The 26,506-nt window shown below is 37.5% G+C and overlaps 1 protein-coding gene across 1 annotated transcript; it reads right to left on the bottom strand.

Annotated features, from left to right (window-relative positions):
• Positions 1-1,364: 1,364 nt before the first annotated feature.
• Positions 1,365-6,684, bottom strand: LOC127787701 ((S)-N-methylcoclaurine 3'-hydroxylase isozyme 1-like). The gene is made up of 2 exons (XM_052315769.1): positions 5,781-6,684; positions 1,365-2,139 (listed from the first exon to the last, which is right to left on the bottom strand). Exons 1-2 carry the CDS (start codon positions 6,651-6,653, stop codon positions 1,534-1,536), a joined length of 1,479 nt encoding a protein of 492 aa, XP_052171729.1. The 5' UTR covers positions 6,654-6,684; the 3' UTR covers positions 1,365-1,533.
• Positions 6,685-26,506: the final 19,822 nt, after the last annotated feature.

The following is a 26,506-nucleotide window of genomic DNA, read 5'->3' as shown; positions in this document are numbered from 1 at the left end:
GTTGGCACGAAAATCAAGGTCGAGCACACATATCGAGGCAATGTGCACTTTTTGAGAAAAATTGAATTTATCTCAAAAGGTGAGTTATCCTATCCTAAGTATGGTTTTGTGAGTGGTTTTGTCCCTATAACCCATATATGATATGATTGCCTTTCTATGCATGATATTTACCCATGTTATGATTATTTTCATTATATTATTCATATACTGTTGCATGGTAAGTCGTGATATATGTATTACACGATATTATTGTCATATTGAAATTCGTGCATGGGATTGGGATGTCACCCTAAGAGTTTAGCCATAATCTCTCAAGGGCAATTGATGGAATAACGTTAGGATTATCTTACCAGACGTGCCAAGATTCTACTTAGGATTCCGTGCTGGGCTTGTGGGACATGGAAGTTACACTATGGTAAATATTTGTTCATGTTATTGCATCATGAATCCATATATATGGTTTTAAACCCTCACTAGAAGTTTCATCTTCTAATGGGTTATGCCACTAGAACATTCAAACGTTCCAGTTAGGATTTGCAACTATGGCAAGGGGATGATTGATAACGTGGCCGATGGGTTCAGCGAGTTGTTCGGGTATATGCTCATTCGTGAAGATTCAGGACATGTTCTTAGTCATGGTTAGAGGATTGCACTATATTGATGATCATGTATAATCATTACGATTTGATGTATTTATGAGGAGTCATCAAATTATATCTAATGTGCTAAATTGTTATCTCTTGATGTTAAGTCTCCATGTATTTAAGTGTTTGATGACATGATGGTACAGATTCTTATGATATGATTAAGTGAATTTAATTATGTATCATATCAGGTTTTGATTATTGCTTCGCATTTATGATGATTACCTGTCTTAGTTTATTGATTTTTATTTTGGTATGTTGAGGAGATATAACGGGATTGTCGGGAAATGATTTTATGAAAAAAAAAAATATTCTTGAAATTCCTAAGCTATTTAATGCTCCAAAAAACGGGACGTTACATCTAGGACATAATCTTCAATACACAACCATTCTCTCTCTATCACCTTCTTGCCTTCTCTTTTGTATAAACATTTGTTGGGTTTTATTTATTTGTTGTTCTTGCCACATAGTATTACTATTACTCTATAGCTAGTATTACAAGAAGAACTTGTTGTATCCTGAGGGTAATCGCTTTAATTTGATATAATCATTATTGTGTGTGACGGAATCTACCTTTAGGACAGCGACATCACGCCTGAAGCTTAATTATTTTTATCATCATCATTTTGTTACTATTCCACCTTCAATTCCTTCAATTTCCAACAAAATATGTCCATATACTTTACATTGATCATCAAGCATCAATATATAGATCAAATGTAGATAGCAAGCCAATAAGTTTCATATATATACAAATATAACCCAAATGAACATCATAAACGACATTTTACTTTTGTTTCTCAATAACAAAACACATCCTAAGGATGGCTAGAAAGAGAAACATATAATTAAAACACAACATATAAAGGAAAAGCTGGCACCTCATTGCTTACTTTTTAGTTGTAGGAATGAGCAATAAAGGTTGTTCCTTCTGCAATGTTATACCAAACTTCTCATTCATGTCTAGTTCGAAAGGATTATTTCCTAGTGGAAGATGCCAATCAAAGGAATGGATTAGTGAAGAAACAACCAAAGGCACAACCTTGGCAGCCATTGGCAGGCCGGGACAAATTCTTCTTCCTGCACCAAAGGGTACGAGCTCATAATCGTTTCCTCTATAATCCATAGTAGAGTTGAGGAACCTATCTGGCTTAAATTGTAGTGGATCTTTCCAACTGATGGGATCTCGTCCAATTGCCCAAGCATTTACAATTATTTGGGCATCTTTAGGAATGGTATAGTTCATCACCTGGCAAGTCTCAAGTGCACGACGTGGAAGCAACAATGGTGCGGAAGGGTGCAACCTTAAGGTCTCTTTCACGCAGGCTTGAAGGTATGGTAGCTTAGGCAGATTTGATTCTTTTGGCAATTCTTTACCCAATTCTCTAGCAAGTTCTTCACGAACTTTCTTCATGGAGTCTGGATTTTTTATTAGTTCTGCAATTGCCCACTCAATTGTTGAGGTAGTGGTGTCTGTGCCAGCACCGAATAACTCCTACACGATACATATTAATAGACAGTAAGATAAAACTAAAAAACCCAACTCAGTTGTTAACAACAGATCGGAAACTCCTGGCAAAGCTGCAAAGAGACATAAAAGATCATTTTAGATTGAACTTGTATAAGAAAACCAAATTGAACTAATTGAATAGATTTTCGAACCGAACAAACAGAAAAATTAAAAAAAAAAAATAGAAAACTGAATAGACTGAAAAAATTGAAAAAAACTGAAAAATCAAAATAACAAAATGCAAAAATAACATTTTTTGCATTTCTTGGTTATTTTGGTTTTTTTCAATAAAGAGATCGAATCAAATTAAAATTGTAGTACATGTTTGCTTAACACAACACAAACACCCACACAAAATCAAAGAAACAAAACCAAAAGCAAAAGCCAAAAAACAAAAACGTAAACACCAACTCATGCACATAAAGAGGCAACAACATTTACATGTTTAGACCTGTAAATAGGTCCTACTCCCGAAAAGAGTTCAACCCCTTGTCAATCTACTAGATCTAAGAACAAAGGATTATAGAGAAAAACCCAAAGAAAATGAAAGAACTTATAGTACTGATACCGATGATAAACTAGAGTGCATGCTCAATAATCTCGAGCGATCTCACTCTCAACAATCATTTCACTCTCTCTATCAAACTACCCAGAACATAATTAAGGGAAAAGACAATACAAAGGGTTAGGGTTTTCTCTCTAGGGTTTCCTCTTGGTAAAAGTTGCAAATACAACCCTTGCTTTTGTCATTTTGCTTTATATATGCGAAGAATACATGACTGAAACAGATCAACAAACACAACTGAAAGAGACCCAATCTGATTACCACTTCCTGATCAACAAGCCAGTGACCAAAGAAATGTAAATACATATATAAAATATTTAAATAAAATCAACTAATTTGAATCAAAATGTAACAAATTCCACCTTGAATCAAGATTGGTTGATTTTAGATTTGAATATTTTATACATGTATTTGTATTTCTTTGGTCACTGGCTTAATGATTGACAAGTGGCAATCAAATTGGGCCTCTTTTAGTTATGTCTGTTGATATGTTTTTGTCGTGTATTCTTTGCATATATAAAGCAAAATGAGAAGTGCAAGGGTTGTATTCGCAACTTTCACCAAGAGGAAACCCTAGAGAGAAAACCCTAACCCTTTGTATCACCATTTCCTCGATTATGTTCTGGGCTATTAGGGAGAGAGTGAGATGATTGTTGAGAGTGGGATCAGTCGGGATTATTGATCATGTACTCTGGTTTATCATCGACATTGATAGTGTCAGTTCTTTCATTTTCTTAGATTTTTCTCTGTAATCCCCTGTTCTTCGATTTAGTGGATTAAGTAAGGGTTGAACACTCCTACTTTGAGTAGGACCTATTTATGGGTTCGAACACAGAAGTATTATTGCCTCTTTGTGTGCGTGAGTTGGTGTTTATGTTTTTGTTCTTTGGCTTTTGCTTTTGGTTTTGTTTCTTCGATTATGTGCGGGTGTTTGTCTTGTGTTAAGAAAATAGGTACTACAAGTGGTATCAGAGCCAGTGTTGGCTTTAAGATCGAAGGAGACAGAATATCCGATCCAAGAAGGGCCAAGAATTGTAAAGGTAAATGGGATCTTTGAAGTTGGAGATCGAAAAATTTGATGGCCATAGTGATTTTAACCTATGGTAGAAAAAGATGAGGGTAATCTTCTTGCAACATAAATGCACAAAAGCACATGTAGAAGAGAAGACAAAAAAAGGAATAGAAGGATAAACTGGAGGTTATATCCCTTCAAGAGAAGTAGGATATGCAAGAGTTGGCTTATAGCCTACTCATTTTAAACCTGTTAGACAACATACTCAAATAGGTAAATGACGATGGTACTGTAGCCAAGGTATGGTTAAAATTAGAGTCTCTGTATGTGACCAAATCATTGTCCAACAAGATTTATTTGAAAGAGCAATTATTTGATTTTAAGATGAACCCTGCTAATTCTTTAGAGAAAAATCTTGATGATTTTAAGGTTGTAACCATAGCCCTAGCAAACATAGATGAGAAAATTTCATATAAGAATCAAGTTATACTCCTCTTGAATTCCCAACCTAAGTCTCATAAAGACTTAAAGACTGCCATAAAATATGGTAGATAAACCCTTACCCTAGAAGATGTGTTAGTATATTTAGGGATTTTGAAATTATGAAAGAAAAGAAAAATACCCTAGCAGAAGGCCTACAAGTTAGAGGTAGACTTGATAAGAAGAGTCAATCAAAGGGTAAATACCATTCTAAGTCTCAGTCTAGGAATAAGGGGAACTCAAGAACTATAATCTATTGGCTTTGCAAAAAGAAAGGTCACCTTAGGAAGCATTGTCCTAATAAAAGGAAAGGTTTTGATAACGACAAAGAAAATGTAGATATAGCAAACTTCTTAGATGGTTATGAAAATGGGGAAGACTTAACCATCTTAAAGCTAAGCCGGAGTGATAGTGGATCACGGATTTGGGTTGTACCTTTCATATGATTAGATGATTTGGGTTGCTTCAAAATTTTAAACCTAACATGCTTATGGAGGTGATCAATCTTGTAGAATTATAGGTATAGGTTCAATAACATAGAATCATTGATAATGTAAGGTTAGTTCCTGGCTTTAGGAGAAACCTAATTTCATTAGGTATGCTTGACCAAAATGGGAGCTCATATAAATCTAAAAATGATATTCTAAGGGGAATTAAGGGATCTATGGGTAATTAAGTCTTCTATATCGATCTTATAAGGTGAGGCCATATCTAGAGATGTTGCAATCACATTTATGGAAAATGATGAGACAGTTTTGTGGCATAGGAGATTAGACCACATAGGGTTAAGAGGTCTTCAAGAATTATGCAAACAAGGGTTCCTAGATCCTATGAAAGTTAGGACCCTAGACTTTTGTGAATTTTGTGCCTCAGGAAAGTCCCATAGGCTGAAGTTTAATATTGCTAGGCACCATACCAAAGTATTCTAGAGTACATTCAATCTAACTTGTGGGGCTCACCTAATGTGCCCTACCCCTAGTCTAGTGCACAATACTTTTTCTCTTTTATAGTTGACTTTTCTAGAAAAGTGTAGGTTTATTTCCTAAAACATAAGAGTGAAGCTTTTGAGAAGTTTAAGGAATAGAAGACCCTAGTTGGATATCAAACAGGTAAAAGGATAAAGTATTTAAGAACTAATAATGGCTTTGAATTTTGTAGTAGTGAGTTTTCAAACTGTAGTAAACAAATGGGCATAGAAAGGCATAAAACATGTAGTGACACCTCTCAGCAAAATGTCATTACTGAGAGGATGAATAGGATAATCCTTCATAAGGTAAGATATGTGCGAGTTGGTGTTTACGTTTCTGTTCTTTAGCTTTTGCTTTTGATTTTATTTCTTTGATTTTGTGTGGATGTTTGTCTTGTGTTAAGCAAATAGTACTACAAAAATAATTGAAATTGTAAAACTTAGAAACCAAACTGAACTGATATACAGTTTGAACCGAATCGAACTTACAATTTCGGTTGATTTGATTTGGTTATTTTTTTTTATTTTTTTTACTGAAATGTTGTTTACCCTAGAAGAGTCAAACTTTTAGTAAGTGAGAGAGAGAGAGAGAGAGCCCAAACCACAAGTAATTGGTTGATTTGGTCATCGGAAAATCCGTCGTCAATTAGAGCATCCAAAAAATCTCCTTGGCCTTGTTTCCTTTCTCTTCTCTCTTGAATGATCGGCTCCCAAATAGTATGAAGTTTCTTCAACAGCTTCATCCATTTCTTATTCAAACCCTGAAGATCTAGTGGCCCGAAAATGGGATAAAAATCGGATAAATTTGGAGCAGAAACCACTTCCATCAGTTCTCTGATTACACCTTTCATCCCTCCGTCCATGCACCCTTCCGCCAATCTCATAAGATCTCTGGACAGCAAAACATTGCTCAACATATTAAACACAGTAGCAAAAACCACTTCACCAAGCTTCACCACCATGCCCTCCTTCGAATTCAAATACTCCACCATTTCCATCACTTTCTTCTCTGTCGAACATGCCTGGGACTGCAATGCCTTTGCCGAGAAAAGCTCGGTTCGGCATATCGTGCGGAGATGCTTCCATGCGTCGTTGCATTCAGCAGCTAACCCAAGCGACAAGTAGTTGCGTTCTGGACTCTTAAATGGCGCCGCATGAGGAACGTATCGAGCAGACATGATGCGATCGTGGGTCTTGAGAATTTCGGCAGCAACGACGGGTGACGAGCCGACGATCAAAACTTGAGTTCCCAGTCTTAGTGAGATGAGGGGGCCATAGGTTTGAGCAAACCTGGCTAGAGTTACGTGGGGGGTTTTGCCCATATGGAGAATGTTGCCAAGAATTGGCCATGGCTTTGGGCCTGGTGGAAGTTGAGGCTTGTTTGAGAGAAATGAAGCTTTGAAATGCTTGAGAAAGAGCAGGAGGAGAGGGAAGAGGAGGATTGGAAGAGGAAGAAGAAGATATGTTTCAGCCATGGCTTCAATTAATGAACAACAAAGTAATTATATATATATATATTGGGTGAAAGTATGTATGATCGTGAACTAATCTTAAATTAAAGTATTGATTGTTATTTTATTATGTTTAATTGAAAGAGGATAATCTACGAGTCCCAAGACGTCCGATCCTTGGGATAGGAGGATCTTTTAAATAAGTGAATTCCGAAATAATTAATTAATAATTAATCAAAAGTCTAAATTGGCAACTTGATATTTTGGAGGGTAGTCGATACAAATCACAATCAATGTCGTTTCTTTCAACCCCTTTAAAAATCCATTTTTATTAACAAGGGTTGTCTTTTTCTTTAACTCTATTCCCCAAGCATTTTCAATGGCCGTTCGGCAGAGGCGTTTCATAAAATTATGATGATTCTTTTCCATCCCTTTCAATTCAACTCGGATATTTACAAACACAAGATGGCACTATTGAAGATATTATGTTATATATTCATTAATCAAATACAGACACAATATAATATGATTAACAAACTAATAACATATGAATTTATGTCATGTTTGTTATTATTTATTAATTAATATTAATTATTTATTGTAGAATAATGATTAAAATTTAATAAATGTATTTTATTTTTAGATAATAAATATTATTTTTAATTTTAAAATAATTTTATTGATTGAATATTAATGCATCGTTTTTAATTTTTAACGTTTTATTAATCAATAAAATTATTTTGAAACTGAAAATAATATCTCTTATCCAAAAAGCAAAATGGATTTATGAAATATTAACCAATTCCCTGCACAGTAGTTAGTATTACTACCATCCCTAAAATTTAACTTAAGTATAAATATTAACTATAATTTTGTAATTTTGTAAGCACGGTAGTTGTAATTTTGTAAAAAATGTTTTGTAATTTTTTAAAAATAAAAGTGAGTATTATTAATTTCTTGAAAAAACCCTTAAAATTTTGAGTTAAAATAACATTTAGGGTTGGCAATGGTTCAGTTTGGTTTCGATTTTTGCCAAAACCATAACTAAACCAAACTTAAACTCTTAAAACCAAAATCAAACTATTACCCATTTGGTTTTAAAAATTTAAAACCATAACCAAACCATTCGGTTTCTGTTCGGTTTTTGTTTAACCATGATTTTTTTAGTTTAATTCATACCAACAAACAAAGACAAATAGCACTCATAAATTTTTTTGATAATTTCACAACAAACAAAGATAAATTCTAATAAAGTTACCTTATTCTTACATAAAGTTACAAAACTTCTTAGATATAAAATCACATTTCCAAACCTACAATTGTTAAGATCAATAAATTAATATTTGCATAATTAAATTGTAATTTAAGCTAAAAAAATTTAGCTACGAAAGTTAATACCTTCATCAACAATATTAATATCTTCTTTGTAAATTGATGCATATCTATCTGAAATGAATGAGCCAACTCCATCTAACAAAATTATGAATATAAAAAATAAATTAATATGAAAATGTTAAAGTCTTAACAATAAAAAATAACTAGTAAATGAAATAAATTCACCTTTTTTTCACTTCATTTGACAACTAACTTTGGGCACACATCAATGCTTCTATTGTCTTTGGATGAAGTCGATTACGATGATGACTCACCAGTCTCCCACTAGAACTGAATGCTGACTCCGAAGCAATAGTAGATACAGGAATGACTAATATATCTCTTGCAATAGTTTGCAAGGTAGGATACTTCACCTCATTCACTTTCCACCAAAGTAAAATATCAAACTGACCATTATCAACTATAACATCTTCATCCAAGTAAAGGTCTAATTCAGTTCTGAAACTAGTAACTTTAGTAGTTTTCCTCTTTTTAAGAAAAGATTGATATTTATCATCAAAAGAAATAAAATTTTCTCTTGGAGTGACGCTCCCATCCAATGTACATTCTTGATTATTCACATCATTCACTTTGTCCTTTTTAATGTGATATTCCTCCATCAAATCATAACAAAGGTACTTGATATTGCTAATTTGTTCATCATAGTCATAAGGATAGACCTTAGGAGAGTAAAAGTCAAGAAAAGTCATCTTATACCTAGGATCTAACACTGCAACAACACCCATCAACTTATGAATCACATTCCAATATGCATTAAACTTATCTGACATGCTTTTTTTCCATTGTACTAATCACTTCATTGGGAGACTTGACCCACTCATTCAATGTCAACTTGACCTTACAAATTATTGAAAAGTACATATTAGCAGTTGGATATTTTGTGTCAGAAAATAACTCAGTTACATTATAAAACAACTCTAATCTGTCACAAACATCTTTTGCAGTTTCCCAATCCTATCACTTGGCACATTCTTATATAGTGATTCAAATAATTTAAGTCAAGGAAACACAGACTTATAAACCAAAGCAGTTTTAACTAACGTCCTCAAACTTTTCTATTCTTTTTGGAGATGTTGTCAAAAAACTACACTTTCCTTCACATTATCAATGGCATGTATAATCACATCTAAACCAATCTTAACAATAAGATTCAAGATATGGGCAGAATAACGCATATGCAATAAAGATCCACTATTCAAAAGACATCCAACATTCAATTTTGCTTTAATCTTACCAATCATACTATCATTGGTAAAGCAATTATCCACTGTAATTGTGGATAATCTTGAGTCCACATTCCACCCAAGCATAGCATCAATTAACACATTGGTCAACACATCACTTGTATGAGGGCAAAGAACATAGATAAACCTAAATGACGTACAATTATAAATTATTAGTAAACTTAAAGTTTAGAACTACAATTATCAAATTTAACAACAATAAAACAATATACTAAGTTAAAAAATACTTGTCATACCTCAAAATTTTGCTATGCAATGTCCAAGACTTATCAATGAAATGTGCTGTAACAGCCATAAAACCCCTTTTTTGGTTACTAGAAGTCCACATGTCCGTTGTAATAGCCACCCTACTATCAATGTTTTCAATCAAACTCATCGCTTTATCCCTCTCTTCACTGTAAATCCTCATGATATCATTCTTCAAAGTATTACGAGAAGGACACTTGAAAAGAGGTTGAATGATATTTGTGAAATCTTTGAATCCACTATGCTCCACCATCGAAAGAGGATAATCACGCATAATGATCATCTTTCCTAATTTTTCTCTTCCTTTTTTTTCATCATATGGACCGGAAGAGATCTTTCATTTCAAATCAGATTTTATAAATATTTGCGTTATATCTCCTACCAATCTTCTCTTAGAACATTTATTGAGATGTTGCTTCATAGTTAATGTACCATTCGTTGATTTCCCCGCAAGTAATTTCTTACAATAGTTGCATTGGGACTTAATTTCTTTATTAATGATCACTCTTTGAAAATGTTTCCATACATCACTTCTAGTCCTACCACTGATTTCCTTATCAAAAGCATTTACCTCTTGAGAACTCTCCATCGGTATTGATTGATGAGTTCATTCACTAGACAGCGATCCGCTCACAAAACATTGTTGTGTGCTGCCACTTTGTGAGCATGCCATATTCTATAAAAACTTGCTCAAAAATGACAGCAACTTAAACTGAAACAAGTAAAAACAAGTATAAAAGAAAAACTACCTAAAATCAAGCATAAACAAGTAAAACAAATATGGCCAAAAAATATAAAAACTACCTAAATTTAGTTGTCAATCGAGAGAATCAAAGAACTAAAAAAGATAAACCATACCAAGTAAAAATACCTAAAACAGATGCAGCGAGCAAGGGCGGGCGAGGCCGACTGGCCGAGCCCTCGAGCAAGCGTGGGGGAGAGGGCGAGAACCGAGAGGCAGAGGGCGAGAACCGATAGGTAGAGGGCTAGCGAGGGCGAGAACAGAGAGGCAGCAAGGGCCGGCGAGAGTGAGAGGGGTCGAGCGAGAGGCCAGAAGGCAAGTGAGGGCGAGCGAGAGAAAAAGAGGGCCAACGAGGGTGAGCAAGAGCAAAAGAGAGGTAGAGAGCGATGGCGAGCGATGGCAAGAGGGGCTGAGAGCAAGAGAAATAAAGAGGCAGAGAGCGAGGGCGAGCGCTAGCAAACGAGAAAGAGATATGAGGCAGAGAACAAGGGCGAGCACGCGCGGACGAGTAAGAGAAAGGAGACAGTGAGGGTGAGAGAGATCGAGGGCGAGCGAGAGCAAAAGGGGTCGAGCCGAGCCCTAGCGAGAGCAAGAAAGATCCAGCGAGGCTGAGCGAGAGCAAGAGAGATACAGAGAGCGAGGACGAGCAAGAGAAAGGAGGCAGAAAGAGAGAGGCAGCAAATGTGAGAGAGCGAGAGCCAGATCGAGAGAGGAAGGAGAAGAGAAAGGGAGAAGAGAAGGGGAGAAAGGTTTGCAGGCAAGGGCAGTGGGCTGGGTTGTATTTGTATATAATATATATAATATATTCAGTTCGGTTTGGTTTAGTTACCCACCATTCGGTTCGGTTTCGATTTGGGTTTTGGTTTTGGTTTGATTTTAGTGAAAACCATAAGCAAACTATATCCATTGAAACAGTGTTCGATTTTTCCCCAAACCAAACCATTACCCAATCAAATGATTTTTAACTAAGTTGACCGGTTTGATTTCAATTCGATTCCCCACGATTTTGGTTACAATTGCCATCCCTAATAACATTATCAAGGAAAAACCATCCCCGAAAACATCATAAAACATTTGTAAAATAACTATATATTATATTTAGAAACATAATATAATTAATCTAATATATTTCTAATGATATATATATATATTGTTTGCTTGTCTCCCAAACTATATTTGTAATGATAGTTATATATTGTTATTAAATACATGTATATGTAAAGTAATTTAGAGACATCTAATATATTATATTCAGAAACATTTATGAATTTTTTATTTAAAAAATATTTAAGTCTAATTATTTTCTTTGATAGTGGAATGCACAAGCTAATTATATTTACCCGTTTGCCAAATATTAATGCAAACACAATTAGCAAACTTTTTCGACTAATTAAAGCACAACATTCCTGTAAATAATGACCATGATTGGACTATGGTGGCTGTGGTATGTGCATCAATATATATATATATATATAATTGTAGATTGGAGAGAAATGAAATAAAAGAGGTGGCCGGCAGCATATATATATATATATGTATATTTGTAGATTAGAGATAAATGAAATAAAAGAGGTGGCCTATATATATATGTGTGTGTGTGTGTGAGAGAGAGAGATTGATTAGTGAAGGAGAAGAGGAAATTAAAGACGCAGGCGGGGAAAATAAAATTAAGGAAGAATGGGAGGTGGCCAAATTGAAGGCGCAAGTGGTAGATAGGGCGGCGGGGCATTGTTTTTAAGGAACATGGTGCTCGTACACTCAACCTTATATTTTGAGTTATATTTAGTCATGCAAATAATCAAAATACCATTATAAAAATTATAAATTTGTTTTTTCCTGTCTTTGGCCGCCTCTTTTTTCCTCTCTCTCTCTCTCCTTCTTCCCATGGCTGCTTGCTACAATCGTTGGTTGTCGCCTTTCTCTTGCCACCTCGCCTCGCCCCAATAATTACTTTGTCTCGCCTCACGTCGACCATCACAGATCCTCCCTCTTTGCGACAGTCGACATTAGGTGAGGTGACGCACTAGTTAGCGCAAGGCAAGGCGAAGACGGTGAGAAGAAGGCAGCAACCAATGATTGTAGTAGGGGTCCATGGAAAAAATGGGAGATAAGAGAGAGAGAGAAGGCAACCAAGGTAGGGGAAACAAATTTGTAATTTTTGTGAGGATATTTTGATCATTTGTGTACCTGGGTGTAACCCAAGGTGTGTAACGGCTCGCCTCTCGGAGCCTCCCGATGCACAAAGAGAATCCGTGAGAGGGTCATTACTTAAATGATATCGAACAATAACACAAACAACAATCCACACACAACCTTTTTTTTTTAGAAATCATAACTTCTTAGGTCACATAATATTTCATAATCATTCTTACATAAACATTCACCCCATGAGCCCACCAGGCTTACATAATACACACACATCTCAATATCATAAAAGTTTTACCCTAACTGATCACAACGACACCCAGATCTAGTTTTGGGAGAGCTCTGCACTTGCTACTATGACTAAGCGATTTGGACCTAACCCCGCTAAGCGTACCTGGTATCTCAGACGGTTCCCCTACCTGAAATGATGGAAAGCAAACGTGAGTCACAAGACTCAGTAAGCTCATGAAAGAAAGACTGTCGGTGAAGGATAAATCTCTTCCCCAATACCCCATGCAATTCATGCTAGTGCAATGACACACCATGCCATGCTCATTACATGCCTTAGTTCCAAATGCATAACCACAAGTCAACAGCACATACACAATACTTGGGGCCCATATACAACACACACTAATGCCCAAGTCCAACATACAAACCTGTTAGCAATCCCGTATAGGCTACTTTATCATTATTCCACTATGTGTCTTATCCCACTTCCCATAATCACTCACACACTGTGGGTCGTATCCCACTTCCCATAATCACTCACACTGTGGGCTGTACGCCACTTCCATCATGGGTCACTTCCACGGCATACGTTCCATGGTGGGCACCACCCATCCCCATCACTTATAGCCACACATCTTCATTATGCAATACAACAAATAGGAAATGCAATGGCTTTTGTAGCATAAACATGATGACAAGGCCCCCATAAACCAAGCATCGAGCCATGCTACGCCCATATATGAATTCACACATGCGATATGCTCTAAATGCACCGGCTCACCTAGGGAACCCAAGTTGGCGCTTGGACCAACCGAGTCATGCAAATGCTCACGCATCCTATCACACACAAAGCATGTCTCACCAGTGAATGCAACCCCATCCTATGCAGCACACTTATCATGATATGCACAAAGTTAAGGTAGGAATTTGGCTCTTATCGTAACAGCCGATGACTGGCGCGCATACATCTAGCCATCAACTGCCATGACCCACAGTCGACAGTCAGTGGCTATGTACCCCATACCCTTAGACACCCATAGACGACATTATACTTAGTCACTTAAGCTTATCGTTTCGCACACTTTATTTATGACAACATAGACACCATTATGTCATTCACATTCTCATCTTTTCTCATACACTGGAAACCATTTTCCCATTCATAGCAAATAATTAACATAACTCCATAATCTTGACCATAGCCACTTTCTAATAACCTAGCCCCAACGGGTTTCGGCATCATTCCAAGGAAAGTGGAGCGATACGAAGCTTTGTGACGGTCGAAATGAACGACACTAGGACGTCACCACTTAGTTCATTCTATTAACAATAAAGCCATTAATAAAATATAAGTCATAGGATGGTTACAACACAGATTATTATTATTAATACGTAGAACCAAGTCACGGTGAGAGAGGGAATAAAATCAGAGAAACTACGGACACTTTCACAAGAAATGAAGAACATGAGGATAGGATTAGGAGCTTGCCTGATAGTAATCGATTTTAACATTTTTTGCTCGCATGCCGAATAAATAATATGCGTTACCTGATAACATAATTTTTACCCAGAAATTACTAAAATCACGTAAAAAATTAAGTTCTAACCGAGTAGTATTTTTAGAAGATTTTTCTCACTTACCCGATCACTTAAAATCTTGATAAAACCCAATGTTTCCTTCAAATTTTTGCATTTTTTCCCCCTTTTAAACTGCTTGTGGCCCGCCCCCTCTTCCTCCCTAAAATCTCTACTCATGTTCCTCCCACGAAATGGCCAAAATTGGGCCATTAAATAGGCTGAACAAGCCTTGGCCGCTAAGCAAAACAAAGGGACCAACGTGCACCACGTGGTATGCGGCTGGCCATGCTTTGCGCACAAAAACAGCATCGTTTTGGCGCCTGCCTGTTGGGAAAAATTCCCAGCTTTCCCCCTGCGTACGCATCCAAGGAGAATCGAACCAGCGCCTCGCCCCTAGCCTCCCTCGCGCGTGACCGCTTGCGCCATCCGTGTCCCTCAACCATAATGGGCACGAGGTTCCTATTAAGGTGACCCGCGACCCTTTCTCCAAAATTGCTGCAGCACCCCAACTTTCGAAGACTGGCACTTACACCCCCACGTTATAAAAATTGCCTATTTCACTTATACCCACAACTTTTCAAAAATCAACCCAATGTAATTTAATTTTCACATTTATTATTATTATCCTTGCTATTATTATTAGTTCCATTATTATTATTATTATTATTATTATTATTATTATTATTATTATTATTATTATTGTGTTAGAGAAATGGGGGAAGAAATTAAAAAGATTTTCAGGCCAGCTCGTAGTAGTGTGCTGCGAGCTTTTGTGGCAAAGCGTTGGCCGGGAGCTTGCGGCACATTGCCGCAAGCCCAACCGCATGGGCTCGTGGCAATGCGCTGTGCCTGCATGCGGCTCCCAGCACACGGCCATAAGCCCCCATCCGCGAAAGGCTTGCGGCCAGCTCGGCCTTGCGGCAAGCCCGAAGGCCTTGCGACACCTTGCTCATAACTACGCTTGCGGCTCTGTAAGCCTCACGACAGTGTGGTCTTCCAGATGAGACCAAAACTCCATTCAATAGATGCCACATGTCAGCACCTGACACCCTTGAAAATCGCGCCCTATAAATACCCAGCTATAAGACAGTGAATAGGACTTCGATTTCGGTAAAAACTTTTGACTTATTGACTACATTTTTACTGTTCTAGTGAATAGTTGTTTTGATCTGGCACTGACTTAGGCATCGAAGGGTCGTCACGGGCGAGGATTCCTGCGAGCCTTCTAACCTATTTTTTGAGCATCAACAGGGGCCAAATCTCGTCGCGAGACCTAGCGGTGAAGGCAAAACTTTGTGGTGAACCTCGTGGCGAAGGCAAATCCTTGTAGCGGGACCTAGCTGTGAAGGTAGAACCTTATGGCAACAGCTAATGGCAAAAACCTTGTTGCGAGAGTTAGTGGCAAAACCTTGTGGCGAAAGCTAGTGGCGAAGCCTTGTGGCTAGAGCTAGTGGCGAAGCCTTATGGCAAAACCTCGTGGCAAAAGAGTTAGTGGTGAAACCTTGTGGCAAAACCTTGCGGTGAGAGAGCTAGTGGAGAAATCCTTGCAAGCGAGCATCCTAGTAGCGAACTCCCTTGAGGAAGCTTCTTTTACAGCAACCTAACTTCACCCGACACCAAGCTTGAGTGGACACCACATAATAAATTTTAGTTGTTGTATTTTAGCAACAACAATTTGGCGTTATCTGTGGGAAAATTCAATGAAAAGTCAATCTTAATACGAGATGCCGAGAAGGACAAGATCAACTGGTTTGGAAAACCAGCCTAACCCTACTCAGTAAAGCGCTCGCACCAGGACAAGAGACCCTAGCCAAGTACACCCTACGGTACCTACACTTTTAGAAGATGATCTAGACAATGAGGTGCGCTTGGGAAACATTCCAATGCTCGAAGGTAATCAGGCTATTGGATTTGGGGGTTTGGAGCACTCGGAATAGAGGGAGATACGCACCATCAGATGGGGGAGATAGGCGGTAAGACAATAGAGGCAGGTCCCGCCCCCAATACTAGCAAATCAAGAACAATACTGCTTGGGACAGTCCTCGATTCCTCGAAGGAACCCAGCGGCGACTTCTGTGCCCCGGAACTGTCTAGGATAGCTCCCCCCATGGTCAGATTATGAACTGTTACGGAAGAATTTTGAAGAACTGAAGCACCAGAACAATGAGTTAAGGATGAACAATGAAGAGAGCATGAAAAGACTATAAGGGATTATTTCCCTTTTGCATGAATTGATGTCGAACATCCAAATTCCACGCATGGGACAAACAAGGGCAGGGGTAAGAATTGGGACTCCTAGGCCTAATGACCCAGTCCTAGAAACAGCAAACCCAAGGGAAAATCATGACAGGAGACCAGGGAAAGCCCCTATGTACGAAGAGATGGCAGAGAGCACCCACTCAAGAGCTCTTTACGTCCCGTCTCCACGTAGAAACGAAACGAAAAAAGAAATGCTCAGAGCGTTTCGACATCAAATGCCTCATAGAGAAAGTGCTAGAGTAGAAACAAGCTGTGATGATGCCAAGGGAAATCCCCAAAAAGGGTTTTCCTCTGTCCGAGGAACTCCAGAGGCAACTGGTGTAACCAGGGTTCAAGCTATTGCAAATTTCAGTGTACTTGGGAAAGGAGGATCCTGTGAAGCATGTACAAGACTTCATGGCAATGGCTATGTTACATGGGTGGGACGAAGTCACTAGGTGTCGAGCCTTCCCACTCTCCCTAGGAGGACAGGCTCAACAATGGTTCGCGACTTACTTGTCGGACATATCCGGTCATTCGAACAGCTGAAAAAGAATTTCTAGAAGCATTCTCTGCCTATATCCCGAAGAAGAAGAGTGCCATGTATTTAATGAGCTTGCAACAAAGACCCAATGAATCCCTAAAGCAGTACACTGAGCGGTTCAGAGCTGCCACACATGAGGTAAGGGACCTCCCAGTCGGTTTGGCAGCATCGGCCTTGCTTAACGGAACCATGTATGCCCCGCTCAAAAGATCCCTAGCATTTTTTTAGTCGGATTCAATGACCGAACTGTTCACTCGGGAGGAACAGTTTGTCATCCAAATGGAAATTCTTGAAGCATGGGAAGGAAAAAGAAAGGGGAGGCAAAACGACGTTGGGCCAGACAGAGCTACGAAGGTACAAAGGAGAGAAGAGCCCCCAAATATGCAATTTCGGAGTTTCACCCCCCTTACTGAGCCAAGAGTTGCTATCCTTTCATCCATTACTCACACATGGCTCATTAACTTTCCCCCATATTCCAGCTAACCTTTGGGCAAGAACATGAATGCTTTTTGCAAATTTCATGAGTCCTCGGGGCACACTACAGAGTAGTGTCGGGAGTTACGTAATCAGATTGAGCAACTGACCAGGGAAGGGAAGCTTAACCCATTTATACTGGATAAACCAAAAAAATCAACAGAATACGGGAGACAGATCCAGGAAGGATAATCAGAGGACCCCCCCTCGTCCTAAGAATGATGCGGCAAACATAAGGGAAAACCAGCAGCCCCGACAGAAGGAAAGGGGAAGAAACAATCAGAGGGGGGAAGAAGTAGAACCAAGCGCCAGAGAAAATGATCATGAGCCCATTATGGAAAGGATACATGTGATCTCAAGAGGAGAAAATTTAGCAGGCAATTCCTCTTCTTCCAGAAAGGTGTATGCGCAATAGGCACTTCACGTAAACTCAGTGGAAAAGGTTCAAGAAGACGAAGACCCCATTATTTTCACACATGAGGACCAGGGGGATGTGCTGCGCCCTCACGATGATCCCTTGGTTATCTCTACCGTCATTGCTAAGCACCCCATTGAAAGAATACTGGTGGATAGCGAAGCTCTGTTAATCTGTTATACTGGAACTGTTTCGAAAAGATATATTGCCCATGACCGATTAAAGATGGTCACTTCACCTTTGTACAGCTTCACAGGAGAGGCGATGCTAGTGGTTGGATCTGTGCAATTGCCCATTACGCTCGAGGACTACCCTCAAGTGATCACTCAGTAGGTTAATTTCATGGTAGTCAAGACCTTTTCTCCTGCCTACAACGTGATCCTAGGGCGTTCCCTCATTAATGCTATGAGAGTCGCCATTTCCCTAAGATATTTGCTAATGAAATTTCTACGCCCCAAGGGGTAGGCCAGGTAAGAGGTAATTAGAAACAAGCCAGAGTGTGCTATGTGAGCTCTATAAGAGGCACCAAGGGGAAGGAGAAAACAACAACCGAAGAGACTTTAATGATCAGTGAATAAACTCTTGAAGCTAGCAAGCCTCATCCAGTAGAAACGCTTGAAGCCATCCCTCTAAGCCCCTATGATAGCAAAAGACAAGTGCGTGTGAGGAGCCAACTAGAAGGTCCGAAGAAAGAGGAGGTTATTAGATGTCTATGGTCCTACGCGGACGTATTTGCTTAGACGCTCACCGACATGCCTGGAATTAGTCCAAAGATCATATCTCACCGATTGAATGTCTATTCGGAGGCCCGGCCAGTTAAGTAGAAAAAAAGGCACATCGCCCTAGAGAGATTGAGGTGCTTGGAAGAAGAAGTAGACAAACTCCTCGAGGCGAGATTCATTAAGGAGGTCCAATATCCTGAATGGCTAGCAAATGTTGTGATGGTACCTAAGGCCAATGGGAAATGGAGAGTATGTATCTATTTTACCAATCTAAATAAGGCTTGCCCAAAGGACTCCTACCCGCTCCCTCGAATAGACAGGCTAGTTGATGATACCTTTGGATATGCTATGTTGAGTTTCCTAGATGCCTTCTCGGGTTACCACCAGATCAGTATGTATCCACCCGACGCTAAGAAAATTGCCTTCATCACAGAAAATGGGACATACTGCTATCAAATGATGCCTTTCGACTTAAAGAATGCAGGAGCCATGTATCAAAGGATGGTCAACAAGGTATTCAAAGACCTACTGGGGGAGCTAATTGAGGCTTACGTGGATGACATGATAGTAAAAAGAAAGCAGGGCGAGTCACACGTTAGACAACTTGAGAAAGTTTTTGCTATATTTAGGAAAAAATAATATGCGCTTGAATTCGAATAAATGCGCGTTTGGGGTAAGTCCGAAAAATTCTTGGGATACATGATTACCCACAGGGGGATAGAGGCTAACCCAGAAAAGGTGCAAGAAGTAATCGACATAGAGTCCCCCTCCTCAATAAAGGAGGTTCAGAGTTTGATAAGTTGTTTAACGGCCTTGGGCAGATTTCTCTCGAAGTATACTGAACGTAGCCTTCTTTCCTTAAGGCCTTAAAAAGGGGCAAGAACTTCCAATAGACCCCTGAGTGTGAGAAAGCCTTTCAAGAATTGAAGGAGTACCTAAAGAAGATTCCCCTATTGACCCGAAAAAAAACTGGAGAAAATCTATACCTATATTTAGGAGTCAGTCATCAGGCAGTAAGCGCAGTTCTCATTAGGCAAGTCAGACAGGTTGACAGCCCAGTCTATTATGTGAGCAAGGTATTGCAAGAAGTGGAGTTGCAATATCCCTACGTTGAAAAGATAGCTTTGGCATTGGTAACGGCAGCAAGGAAATTAAGACCCTACTTCTAGGCCCACTACGTGGCAGTGTTAACGAAACAACCATTAAGACAGATTCTACAGAAGCCCGAATGTTCAGGAAGGCTAACCAAATGGGCCATCGAACTCAGTGAGTATGATATTAGCTTCGAGCCTAGAAGGGCAATAAAAGGGTAAGCATTGGCAGATTTCATAGTCGAGTGCACTCACCCGCCCATAACAGAAGGAGCTCGCGATAACGGATGGATGTTGTTTGTTGATGGGGCCTCAAATGCCAAAGGGAGTGGGGTAGGGGTAGTGTTGATTTACTAGTAATAGGAAATCTTGGAATACTCGCTCTGCTTCTCCTTCCCTAAAACAAACAACGTAGCAGAATACGAGGCCTTGCTGGCCAAAATGACGTTGTCAAAAAAACTAGAAGTGAAAAACTTACGAAGTGAGGGAGCCGGTGTTGGCCCGCTATCTTCAGAAGGTGAAATAGCTCGCCCATAGGTTTAGGCATTTCAAACTAATTACTACAAGAAAAATCATATTTTGCGACGGAATTTAGAGACGGAATTATTCCATCGCTAATTAGTGACGGATAATAAAGGAATTTTCGTCGCTAATTTTTTTAAATATTTTTTTTAATTTAGTGACAGAATTAGCGACAAAATACCCGTCACTAAATTTAGTGACAGAATTTGCAACGGAAATCCTATCGCTAAATTTTAATTTTTTTATTTAAATTTATTTTATTTTTTAGCGATAGGAGTAACCCCATTGCTAAATTTTAATTTTTTATTTAATCTTTTTTATTTCTTAGTGACGGGGATGACCTCATCGCCAAATTTTAAATTTTTTTATTTTTTAGCGACGAGAGTAACCCCATCGCTAAATTTTTATTTTTTATTTAATTTTTTTATTTTTTAGCGACGGGTTGACCCGTTGCTAAATTTTAGTTTTTTTATTTTTTAGCGACAGGGATGACCCCATCACTAAATTTTAATTTTTTTATTTTTTAGCGACGGGAGTAACCCGGTCGCTAAATTTTAATTTTTTATTTAATTTTTTTTATGTTTTAGTGACGGGGTTGATCTCGTCGCTAAATTTTATTTTTTATTTTTATTTTTTAGTAAATTTGAATTTTTTTATTTAATTTTTTTTATTTTTTAGCGACGGGGTCCGTCTTTAAATAAAAAATTAAAATTTAGCAATGGGGTCACTCCCATTGCTAAAAATTAGATAAAAAATTAAAAATAAATTAAAATTAAAATTTAGTGACGGGGTCAACCCCGTTGCTAAAAAATAAAAAAAAATTAATAAAAAATTTAAATTTAGCGACGCGGTATTTCCCATCGCTAAAAATTATAAACAAATTAAATAAAAAAATTTAATTTAGCGACGGGCTCAATCCTGTCTCTAAAAAATATAAAAAAAATTTAAATTTAGCGACGGGCTCAACCCTATCGCTAAAATATAAAAATAAATAAATAAATAAATTAAAATTTAGCTACATGCCTACTCGTCACTAAAAAAAAATTAAAATTAAAAATAAAGAATTAAAATTTAGCGACAGGGTCTATCCCGTCGCTAAAAAAGAAAAAAAGAATTAAAATTTAGCGAATAAAAAAATTAACTAAAAAATTAAAAATTTTATATTTAAACATTTCACAATAATTTTTACTACCATTAATTTTAGTAAAAATTAAACTAATAATTTTTTAAATATATTAAAATTAAAATCAAAATCAAAACATAATTTTTCACTACTAGTATAATAATTAATAAAGTTTTATTTAAATTAATAACGAAATAAAATTAAAATTAATATTCATTTCCCTTTACTAATATTAAATATTAAAATTAATATCATTAAATAAATTTGAGAAATTTTGGTGTATAAATATAATTTTGAAATATTTGAAAGAGAATAGTATAAATATATTTTATATACATCAATGAACAAGAAGGCTTCCAGATCGGCTGGCGTGCGAAATTGGTCATGAAAGGTTGGGGGTTCGAATCAAGCATGAAATAATTGCTGAGAGTATTATCCCAGTACTGTCACGTGGCGAGTAGAAGAGCGGCCACATGGTGCACATGAGGGGTGGCTGGGGCCTAGCGCGCGTTGAATTTTGAATTTTGGACGAGGTCAATCCCATCGCTAAAAAATAAAGAATAAATTAATTAATTAATTAAAATTTAGTGACTAGGTCGATCTTGTCGCTAAAAAATAAAAAAAAATAAAAAAATAAAAAAATTTAAATTTACCGAAGGGGTTAACCCCTTCGCTAAAAAATAAAAGAAAATTAAATAAAAAATTTTAATTTAGCGACAGAGTTAAAAAATAAAAAAAAATTAAAATTTAGCGACGGGGTTAACCTTGTCGCTAATTCTGTCACTGATTAGCGATGGGTACAACCCTCGTCGCTAAAATAATTCGTCGCTAATCTCGTTACTAAATTTTAGCGACGCCCTTTTTAGCGACGGAAAGGTGCTCGTCACTAAATCTGTCGTTAAATTTTTTAGCGACGGATTTTTATGTTTTAGCGATGGAATTTTCCGTCTCTAAAACGTTGATTTTTTGTAGTGAATTCGGATTAATAGGTTCCTCAATAAACACGCGGACACACTGTCAAAATTAGCCTCTGCCCGAGACACTCCTGAATGCCTAATCCACATGGAAGTCCTCCAACAGCCCAATGTAGGAGAGGAAGATGTAACACCCCAAGTTTAGAAGTCCTAAACCTAGATGTGTTAACGTTCACCTTACTTTAAATGTAGAAATTATTTTATTTTAGCTTTTTCTTTTTTTTTTAAATTCTATAAAAGTTTCGACAGAGTGTCCCCTGTAAATTAGACTTAGCCAACCTATAGAGGGACAACGCACCCACAACAATAGAAATATTAACCAACTAAACCCAAAACTATCTTATTCAAAACTTCAAGATTAAACAATTAAGGAAATGGGTAAATAAATGAATAACGAACAAGACAAGTCCAAAACTAAAACCCTATGCCATTGGTTACTGGGTGAGTCTGCCTCCAAGTGATCTCCTCAACAACTCTCATCACCTGAAACGTGGGGAAAATAAAGGGATGAGCTAAAGCTTAGCAAGTAAACTCCATGCACATGATGCATGCTTGTGACATGCAAAGTTTGAATAAAGTTTGGAAAATGTATCCCCATTTATTTTAACTTTTCAAAACATTTCATTACTATCGTGAGCTCACAGGGTGTGTCATCTAGCCAATCACAATGCAGTGGGCAATTCTTATTTGGAACCAGATTCATTCCATCGGTAGTGCTGCAAAGCGGTTAAAAATTTCTTTTCACTTTCAACTTTCACATTCACATTTCTTCATAGGTCAAGTGCGCCGGTCCCCCACGCCCCATTTCCCACTCACATTATTTATGGCATAGACATTCACCTATTTCCTTTAAAACTTGAGTTACATATCTTTGAAAGAAAATTTGCACCTTTACACATCTTTCATGTGAAAAGCATTTAACCTTCTCTAATCAATGCTTATGCGTGCTCATTGATGCAATGACATGTCATATATACATGCTTAATCATTTTCATTGTATGTAAGGAAATGACACAAAGTAACGAGAAGATTTAGCATTAAATATCTACAAGCCAACCATAAAGCACAATGTTTCCACATTAACCGTTCAACATGGGATGAAAATTAGAGAGAGTTTACTTACTTGAAGTCTTTAAAGTTCACTTCTTGGACTTGCAAGTGGAGGAGTCTTAGTTGCCCACGACGTCAATGTGCTAAAAATCCTAATTCATTATCAATCATTTTAAAATTTTCAATAATCCTTACCTTCTAAACATGACTCCAATTCACTACTATTTTTCTTAAGTTAATTCATTATAATACTACATGTATAAATAACATTCAATGCAAAAACATAAAGAAGACATTTACAATAGAGACCTACTAGTGAAACACTATCCATTTACGAATTCAAATTGTTGGCCCTTATGAAGACAAACATAAATTTAAATTCTTAGCACAAAATTACGTGAACCCAATTTGGTGGGCTAAATACCTCATAGAGACACATTTTCAATTAAGTTCACATCAAGATTCAGATTACAAGACTCTCAAAATATTTTTTTTTTCCAAATCCACAAACATAATTATTTTTTTTCTGGCAGCATGTAGTAAAATATTTCAAAAATCATTTAAAAATAAGAAAAGATGTCATAAAATTATAAACTTTACACAGAATGTAGTAAACTCTTATAAGTTCATCATATAAAAAAATGAACTCATTACAGCAACGTTTGGGGTTCCAAAATATTTTTATATCCTCCAAAAATACTGTTCTCGTATGAATATGTGAATGTATACGAAAGATGTCATAAACACTTATACGAGCCTCCAAATGAGGTCATTCCAAGTCTAGATGATAGACAACTCATAGGGGGTCTTTTTCCAATTTGAATCTCCCCAAAATTCAACATATATAATTTTTGACGAATTTTTAAAGTAAGAGCAGAAAAACTGTTAAATCTGGGCAGCATTGTTATTCCATTAGATCTATCAAAATTACATGCCTATAATACCCAATCAATATAAAATTAAACCAATCATATGTATTCTATCACATCTATGTATATATATTGTATGTAATATACCCATCTTATTAAAGGTTGTTTTGGGAAAAACTAAATAAAATAAAAAATTACCTCATTCTTTTTCTTCTTCTTGAGGGGTGATGGGTGTGTTGAGAGAAAATAGAAGTGATATGTGTGAGGGAAAGAGGGAGACGTGAGGTTTGGGAGGGGGAAAATAGATGTATTAGGGTTTTTTTTTCTCTTTTTTTTATTAGGTCTTGAGTTGGGTGGGCTTTAATTGGGCTTTTGGCTTATTTGTTTATTTATTTATTTTCTCACCCATTAGGCAATGAGTCTCTTATAAATTAAACCCAACATTAAATTAATTTGTGTTCTATATCCTATTGAATGCTCTATTTAAAAATTTCAAACCCAAATAAATATATTTAGCCACTTGAATTGAATTTGATAAAATTATAATACACTTAGAAATTTTTAAATCGATAGTAACACATTGAACTGCATAATAACAAATTTTTTTTTTTTTTTCTAATTGGCACATTGAGCGCGACAACGTCCATTTCCTTCCACTGCATAACAAGGCTCAATAATTGATAGTAATAATTATAATTAAATCATTTATATGGGCATAAGCAATAAAATTATGCAAAATTTATAAATGCATGTAAAATGACACTCGGTGTTACAGAAGACGTCGCGGTGCATTGCATTATGGAGATTGAAGATTGGAGAAGCTTGATACTTAAATATTTGCTTGGTCAAGAACTGCCAGCAACTCCCGTAGAAGCAAAGAGATTTAAAACCAGCGTGGCTCGTTTCATAGTGATTGGCCGAAAACTATACAAATGTGGGTACTCCATACTGTTGTTTAAATGTCTCGGGCCCAGGGAAGCACAGCAAGCCCTGCAAGAAGTGCATGAGGGATACTATGGTGAACACCTCGGAGGAATGGCATTAGCCAAGAAGATTTTGCAAGCCAATTTCTTTTGGCCCATGCTACGACAAGACACGGCCATAAAAGTTTGAACCTGTGACAAGTGCCAGAAACATGCTCCCCTGACAGTAAAACCTCCTGCCCCTATCCAACCAATATTCCAACCTCTACCGTTCGCGCAATGGGGTCTAGACATACTGGGGCCATTCCCAATGGCATCTGCTCAACGAAAATTCTTGTTGGTGGCTACGGATTACTTCACAAAGTGGGTGGAAGCTGAACCTTTGGCAACCATCACTGAAAAGAAAGTGGAAGGGATGGTATGGAAAGACATTATTTGTTGTTTTGGTGTGCCTCATATACTCAATACAGATCATGGAACACAGTTCGACTAGGATGCGTTCAGAGCTTTTTATCATCGATGGGGAATTAGTTTGAGAATGGCATACGTGGTATACCCATAAACGAACGGACAAGATGAAGCAAGCAACAAGACCATACTGCACAGCCTAAAGACCCGATTAGAGAAGGAAAAAGGCAGATGGGCCAATGAGCTCCCCAACATCTTGTGAGCATATCGCACAACTAGTTAGGTACCCACCAGGGAAACACCTTTTAGCTTGGAATATGAAATTGACGTACTCATCCTTGTAGAAGTAGACCTTCGCTCACCCCTTCGAATCGTCTACTGGAGAATTTGGACCTGTTGGATGAATTGAGGAAGAAAACGGAGGTACAATTGGCAACTTATCAGAGGAGAGTCTCCAACTACTACAATGAGAGGGTTCGCCCTTGTAAACTTGAAGAAGGAGATTTGGTACTTAGAAAGATGGCCATCACCAATGCTTTAGAGAAGAAAGGAAACTCAAGCCTAATTGGGAAGGACTTTAAAGAATCTAGAAAATGCTGGGACCTAACACATGCATATTGCAGACACTACAAGGCAAGGTAATAGGCAAAAATTGGAACACCATGCACCTCAAAAGGTACTTCCCGGCCATGAACTCCAGTAAAGAAGGTAAAGCATGAGATGTTGGACTAAGCCTATCACTAAAGGCGTTGCCCGATCCAGCCGAGGGTCGGGATTCTCTCTAATTTTTCATTGTAATAATATTCTCTAAATGAATAAAAGAATATACCCCCTGTATTCCTGTGGAGTAGGGAAAACTATAAATCGAACCACATAAAATCTCCGTGTGACCGACTGTTTGTATGTGTCATGGAATGTAATGCAGGTACAACAGATCAAGCAC

The sequence above is a fragment of the Diospyros lotus genome, chromosome 12 (genome assembly GCF_014633365.1).
Source record: "Diospyros lotus cultivar Yz01 chromosome 12, ASM1463336v1, whole genome shotgun sequence".
NCBI lineage: Eukaryota > Viridiplantae > Streptophyta > Magnoliopsida > Ericales > Ebenaceae > Diospyros > Diospyros lotus.
Note: the sequence above shows the minus strand (reverse complement) of the source record. Positions and strands in the feature narration are given on the sequence as shown.

Excerpts from the sequence above, each read along its gene's own strand:
- LOC127787701 (XM_052315769.1), bottom strand. The coding sequence starts at position 6,653 with ATGGCTGAAACATATCTTCTTCTTCCTCTTCCAATCCTCCTCTTCCCT. Across the intron at positions 2,140-5,780 it reads AAATCAACCAATTACTTGTG|GAGTTATTCGGTGCTGGCAC; the intron begins GTTTGGGCTCTC and ends TGTATCGTGTAG.